This window comes from Sphaeramia orbicularis, chromosome 14, assembly GCF_902148855.1.
Source record: "Sphaeramia orbicularis chromosome 14, fSphaOr1.1, whole genome shotgun sequence".
In the NCBI taxonomy this organism is placed as follows: domain Eukaryota; kingdom Metazoa; phylum Chordata; class Actinopteri; order Kurtiformes; family Apogonidae; genus Sphaeramia; species Sphaeramia orbicularis.
In genome coordinates this window covers 28,143,969-28,151,594 of record NC_043970.1, presented here as the reverse complement: position 1 = coordinate 28,151,594, position 7,626 = coordinate 28,143,969, and the positions used below count along the sequence as shown (strand labels likewise).

Genomic DNA, 7,626 nt, shown 5'->3' with positions numbered 1-7,626 from the left:
CCAAAAGTAATCGAATAAGATATTTTCTTAAATGATACATACTTACTTCAAATCAGCAGGCCTCGCATAAAGGCCATCCAGCCTGCAGCCTGCTTCCTGACGATTTCACACCGTACTCATTACCTACAATCACTTACTTTAGAGGACCAGCGGTGACTTCTATGCTTCAATACTGAAAGCAGGCAGGCAGCTAGGCAGCAGCAGCCAAAATTCTCTCTGCAATGATGTCCTGAAACTACAAAAAAAAGTGACACTTCCTCAGGCAAATGTGCAGACACCTGTGGGTATTCTTGACAACTTCAAGTTTTAGCAATGCAAAGTCTCTCGGTTTTCATGCCAGCTGAATATTTTTGGACCAGGAGAGGGGAGATTCTGCTAGAAAGAAGCCAACAAGACTAGCAACACTTGAAATATGTGAATTATACTAAAAACAATATACTGCATGGCTGTAAATGCTGAAGTGATAGAATTAACGCCTTCTAAATACTATTTTAAAGGGCCTATGTGTAAAATTAGAACACATAGTTGTGTTTTCATCAGTGTATCACCAGAAAAACTCTTAGCCAAAATGCTGGCAGTCCATGTTTAAGTTGATATAGTTTAGATGGTGCTTCAGTCTCATGTTAACTAACAGAAACTAAAAGATGCAGCCAGCTAAAAGATGCCCCCTTTCAAATGCAGCCTAATAAATTCTTCTCATGTTCCCTTAGTTAGGTTAGGGGCCCCAGGAAAAAGTGGATATTAAAAGGATAAGAATTAATATGTTTGTTTACCATAAAATGGACCATTTATATCTGCAGAGGAATGTTTCTATTGTGGGCCATAACTTCTTTTACTTCTGATTTCTGTTTTACAGCTTTCACTATTATGCAGACCAGTTAGTTTAACCAAAATCAAGCACACAATCCAAATACTTGCATTATAAGTGTTATTATTATTATTATTATTTTTTTGAAAATTCGTGGCCACTGTAGGGGAAGGCGAGCAGCATTTACTTATTGCAACTGCACTGCTAGATGCCTTAAACACTAAACCTTCAAGATATTCTTACAAGATATACACTACATAATATTATCAACTGAATCAATATGGACTGCTATCATACATTTTTCTCTGACTTGAATTAAAAGGTTACAACACTGACAGAATTAATAATTTAAAAGAACTAGTTTTGGTGAAAATTGCGTCATTACCCCCTGCTAAAGATAATTCTGGCCACTTTCCAGACAGCAGCCCCATGATCTTGATATTCCGGTTGGGTTTAGCCTGTTTAGATGACCAGCGGTTGTCCTTGGCCTACTTTTTGGTCAGAGGCATAGCATAGAGCCAAAAGACTATAGTCTTTATGCAAAGCGGGACTGCATGATGGAGAGAGCATGGGTAAGTGCTTTTTTAAGTTTCAGAGAGGATTATTTTAATGGAGGTTTGTGATTATACATCAGTGAAAATGCTCTCGGTATACTATGTTGTCCACAGGGAGAGCTTTTTCTTTGTGTTACCTCTAGCATGATGCATTTTTAACAGCGCGTGTGCATCTGTGTGTACCTGTGTACATGTGTGGGTGACGCAGGATGTAAGCTTTATGTGTTTCTGACATATACTTCTTGCTCATTTACATAATTATAATAATACTGCATTCCGCTGGTTTACTGTAATTACAGGTGACACTTGAAGCTGTCACTGCATACAGCTGTATGAGAGGAATCGTAAGTTTGAGAATGTGAGGATACTTCAGCTTTGGCAAAGAAAGTGTGAGTGCAGAGCTCACTGCTTGCTGTTGAGAGCAGAATTATGTAATCTTGTATACAGGTCAGCCAAGATGAGATCATTGTGGTAGAATTCACTGAATTTTATATATGTATGTACTGCAGAATAACTTACTGACACACTGAAATGATTACATTAGAAGGTGCTTAGATTTCCAAATGATTTGAGGTACAGGTGTGAAAAACTGGAGAATAGAAAACCGAGAATAACAACCAAACATAGGAGGCTAAATGCAGCCCTTTCTGTACCTTTCTGTTTTTAAGTATCTGAGGTTGAGCGGTTCACTGAAGTTTTCTTTTTTTAGATCATCACACAGTCTGAGATTGATAATATGTTTAATAACTTATTGACTCAGACTTCAACTCACTAAGGAACCATTATTGACTCTTCTGCTCTTCGGTGGCATGAGGTCGCAGCACTGCAGTTAGCTGTTTGTTTAACACTTTGTGGAGCGACGACATAAGGATTCTAGCCATTTCTCTCCAGCACTATCACAAAGCCATTCAGCTGTAACAGTAGCTTGAGGCATGATGAAATTGCCTTTAACATTTTCCAGTCAGGACCATAAGCTACATTCCACAACAGTGCAACATCTGATGGAAGGACATAATGTGTAGTGCTTCTGGTATGCAGCAATTTAAGCACTGTAGCTCAACTGAGTGACCTGGCTGCTTTTTGTATCATGTAGCAAGCTCTCCTGGGAGCCATGGCTTTATTTTAGGGTTATGTATAAGGCTGGGTGTTGAATCTTAATTTGTCATATCATCTACTTTTCAGAGTAGTCATACAGATTCTGTCATTAAAAAATAAATAACAGCATTGTCAGAAATTACCACTCAGCCTACATGCATTTTAAATGGCCCATTTACCAGGGTAATAACTGTGTTTTACAGAGCGCTTTGAACTAACCTATGGCATTGTGGCATTAATGTCACTAACACAGGTCACTATGCTAATGAGTTTATTTGAGTCTGTTTATAGCGATATTTTAGGGTCTGTCTGCATTTAATTTTTTCTTTTAGTCTGCATTAACTTGCTGAGTTTTTGTAATGTGTTGTTCTGCTGCTGTTGAAGAAATAATGGTGCAGGTCTAGCCTACCTTCTGAATTCCAGCATACTGTGCGTCTGATATACACAGATGTTTCAGAGTGATGATGGAGTGTAAAAACATATTTGATTCATTATAAACCTCCAGTGGGGAAAAATTAGTCCATCATAGTCTGGGAATGGGAATGGGAAAAATGCAGCTGTAACAGATGTATGTACAGCAAAATGTGGACTAGTGTTTACTTCATCTAGACCAGGGGTCAGCAACCCTGGTCCTAGAGAGCCACTATCCTGCATGTTTTAGATGTTTCCCTCTTCCAGCACACCTGATGGTCATTATCAGGCTTCGGCAGAGCTTGATGATAGGCTTATCATTTGAATCAGGTGTGTTGGAAGAGGGACGCATCTAAAACATGCAGGATAGTGGCTCTCTAGGATCAGGGTTGCTGACCCCTGATCTAGACACTGTCAAAACATTGTTGTAATGTCGGTCCAAAGTGATGGCAAAATGCAGTTTCTAATCACATATCAGCAACAAAAAGCCGCCACTCAGAACTAGAGAAATTTAGAGAAAATATTTTAGTTTGAATCTAGATGAGAGATTGTGTTTCAGATCATTGATCATGCGTCCACCTCAAAATATGATCTTTTTGGCCAGATCATGCAGCTATAGTTACGTGCAGCTATTATTTATGTTCTATTTTTTCTATTATCTTTTTTCACCCAGAACTCAAAGATATCCCCATGTAATATGAATTAACTACTTACACTTTCAAAGACACAGATTCTCAGCCTCTCATTTTGATTTACATGTTTCATTTGCTTTATAAGTTTACTAGATGAAGCATAAACTATAACAGCTGTCAAAGGAAATTAGTTATTCCAGCTACAAATGAAAAACAAACAAAAAAAAAAAATCACATGACAACAGGTGTGATAAACCCAAATCAAACCAAACAATCATCTGTGACATTCACTGGTGACCTGCAAAATTTTTTCTGCTGGTACTTTGTCACCTCAAATCCAACACTTCACAGCATTAAAGCTTAGATAGACAATGAAGTTTTATCACAAGGGCTTTATTGATTTTTTTTTCAATGATTTTTTTTTCTGAAGCCATTAGACAATTGATTACCTCACCGACAGGAGATGACTCATCTGTGATATTGATGAATGAATATCTTTCTGTTTGATTTTCTTCAAAGTCATTTTTATATCTGGTTGACATAAAATATAATCTATATTATAAAAGCCAAGTGGCCTCTGTGTGCATGTGTGTGTGTCTGGGGATTCACGCAAAATCTGGAAAGAGCTGACTGCTGCAGTTTGACATACTTATGTATTTTTGGCCAAGGAAGAAACTAGCAAAAATGGCAAGTTGATAGGACCAAAATTTTGGGAGATATTAGTAATTTTGGAATACAATAGCCTTACAATCACGTTGCTATGGCCAGAATGCTTTGGCGGTGACTGCTGGACAAATGCGGTACAGCATGCACAAATACACAACAGCATAAAAAGCACATCTAGAACCCGTCGATCCCCATGAGTTAGCGCGCCAGGGGTTTAAATATGTCAGTTAAAAAAAATTGAAGATAATTAGTGTTAAACAAGTGAAGTCGTTTTAACCTGTTGCACTACTGAAGTCAGATACCAGAAATGATGAATTTCTGTGGCTTAAAGTTCACATATTAAAAGATTTTTGCCCAGAAATAAGTGTGTAGAGGCTTTTTTTCTTTTAATCATTAGTAATGAGCGTGTCTGTCAGTCTGTCCATCATAATTTAGTTTCAGAAGTACAACTGCAAAACACAATTTTTTCAGTATATTTTATACAATTCATCTGTTATTTATTGACCTTTTGCTGTTTTGTTGCATTCATCCATGTTGTTAGTCCTGTCCTTCATTATTGTTTCATTGCAGAACTATAAAACCAGTGGTTCCCAAACTTTTTTGGCTCATGACCCCATTTTAACATTACAAATTTCTGGCGACCCCAGACATTCAAAATGGAGACATTTTTTTGCTTAAATTAATTAGTTTTTTTTTTTTTTGTCATGTACTAGTTTGCTATGCTATGTTACAAATAAACGTTAATTTTAGACGACATTTAAACTATATAATGTATATAGTAATAGTATAATGCAGACACCTTTTTGGTGTCTGCTTCTCACTTTCTCTTGGAGATGTTTTAGCGGGGCCAGGTGGGCGAAGAAATCTTTTCATTCTCTCTTCAGCCCAGTTTTCTGACTGTGACTGTGTCTGGGCAGGTTGAAGCGTAGTAACGCACGTGGTCACATGATCAGGTCAATCAACATATCCCCTCTCAGATATTATATCGTGCTTTTTATTTGAGCTTGATTTTTATTAGGAGAAGTGTGTGGTGTTTTAATTATAATGAAATATTTACTGAATCATTAAAAATATTTTTCTCCTGTAACTTTTTTCTTTTTCTTATCAATTACTAGAAATTTCAGGTGGCCCCATTTGAATTCTAGGCGACCCCATGTGGGGTCGCTACCCCAAGGTTGAAAACCACTATATAAAACCATTTAATATATCTCTCTTCTGCTGTCAGTGGGAAAACTCAAAGCTTACATCACTAACATAAACCGCAACAAAAACAAAAGTAAATGGAGTTTTTGTTTTGTTGCTTATAAGTTGAACCAGTTTAAGGCACATCATTGCCACTTAAGCCTTAAATTTAATATACAATGCAAATGCATTAAGCATCAATAATGTCTTGTATATATTACTTCATGAAAGTCTTACTGTACACTCCAAAACATGTGCTGTTTTTAAAAGAAAATCTAAAATATTTTAAATAGGTAGTGTACAGTGCTTATTGTTTATTTGTTTCTTTTCTGTTTTTGTCTAACATGTTTACTCATATCTGAAATCTGACAAAAATCCCGGTTGGTTAGGAGCCTTTTTATCTTTAAATGTTTAATAGCGATGGTTCTGAGAAAGCCAGTGGGAGTTTAATGTTATATGATATGGTGTAATATTGTTATCACAATCGCGGCTGGAGTCTCTGCTGGGTATCTCATTGACGTACAGTACAATTAAGCTGCTCACAATTTAGGGTTCTTGTTGCTTCAGCTTCAACAGGAGTCAAAAATAATAACCAGATGCGGGGAAAGAACTTTGACTTGTGGCTACAATAAATAATAGAGCAGCAGAAAGTAATAAGGTAGATTGTCCCTACATTTAACTAAAGAACTTAATTTAATGTTTTGTTAAAGTTTGCCTTTGAGTGTATTTATAACCATGGCCATCTGTGGCCATCTGTAGAGTGTCTGTGACTGTTTTTTTGCACTGTACATCCCATCAAAGCCTCATCTTCACTGTGAGAAATGAATGTATGTTTTGTATGAATTGCTTTATTGCTGCACCATTGCTCCTGCATTGTAGGGAGCTGGAAATGTTGGGAGTGGGGATAAGGTGGGGTGTGTGTGTGGGGGGATTTGTACAATTATAGAAGTGATGATGCAAAGACAGTCAAGCACATATTCCCCCTTACACAACCTCTAAGTGGTACAGTCCACAGTCTTAAAGGGAGAGTGCACAAGTGAGATAAGTGCATCCTTTAGAACAACATTTTAATTAAACCAAACAAAACAATTAACATGATGATAGTGCACACTAAAAAATCATTTATACTATAAGTAGCAACTGTGAGTGGAGAAGCATGTGGCCATAGTAACAGTTCATATTCAAGTAATCCACTGATCATTTTTATTGATAGCTTATTGAATGGCTCTGTTTGTTATATCAATCAAATTAATGCTCATAACACACAAACAGTGTGTTACACAATCTCAACTATACATACATGCTGTGTTGCCATATATTTACGGGATATTACATTGACTTATTTTTATTTTCTTGTGACTGCAGACACTATATCTAACTCGTAACCCTTAAATTTGAAGCTGTAGTATATCACAGTTGTGCATTAACATATCTAAACAAGTAACAAAAGTAGCAACAACTAGGACTGTGTTCTATATGTTGTTGATTTGTGTACTTACATTCTTTCAAATATTTTCAAATAATGTTCATATTCGAATTCATTCGTTCATTCATTCATCTTCTAAACCTGCTTTATCCTCAGTAGAGTGGCGGGGGGTGCTGGAGCCTATCCCAATAATTATGGGCAAAGGCAGGGTACGATGAGTCACCAGTTTATCACAGGGCAATTTTAAGTTGACCAATTAACCTGGGAGGAAAGGAGGAAGTCAGAGTACTTGGAGAGAACCCACGGCGAGAGCATGCAAACTCCACACAGAAGTTCCCTGGTTAGAATCGAACCCAGGACCTTCTTGCTATGAGGTGACAGTGCTACCCACTGCACCACCATGTCACCCCATATTCAGACAAATCCATAAGTTTATTAAATACAAAATGTGATTTAATTTGATCATCCCTAAATGGCATCAAATTTTCCTTTACCATAGACTGTATATAAAGATGGACAATGCAGTGGAGCCTAAATATCATGGGTAATGGGACCTGGCGTACCCTCCAGTGTGCAGGTGCAGGTACATGAACTCCTCATTCATTTCGGGCTTATTGACAGTGATTTGTCATTATACAGGTATCAATTACCTGATTTTATGTCATCAAATAACTTAATTAAAATAATTTTCATTAACAAATAACACCTTCAACACATATTAACCTTGATGAAATCTACCTGAAATAGAGAATTCACCTGTTGGAAAATTGTATTGGTCATGTTTACTTTGAGTTTAATTTGGTCCAAGTCACATTGACTAACATGGAGTGAGCAGGATTTATGACATGACTG

At 37.0% G+C, this 7,626-nt stretch overlaps 1 protein-coding gene across 1 annotated transcript in view; it reads left to right on the top strand.

Moving 5' to 3' along the window:
• The first annotated feature begins 1,289 nt into the window (after positions 1–1,289).
• dlg4a (discs, large homolog 4a (Drosophila)) overlaps positions 1,290–7,626 on the top strand; it is an 85,240-nt gene continuing 78,903 nt past the window's right edge. The window contains exon 1 of the mRNA XM_030154197.1: positions 1,290–1,380. Coding sequence (XP_030010057.1) covers positions 1,363–1,380 — 18 coding nt within the window. The 5' untranslated portion in view covers positions 1,290–1,362. The remainder of the gene's footprint in view (positions 1,381–7,626) is intronic.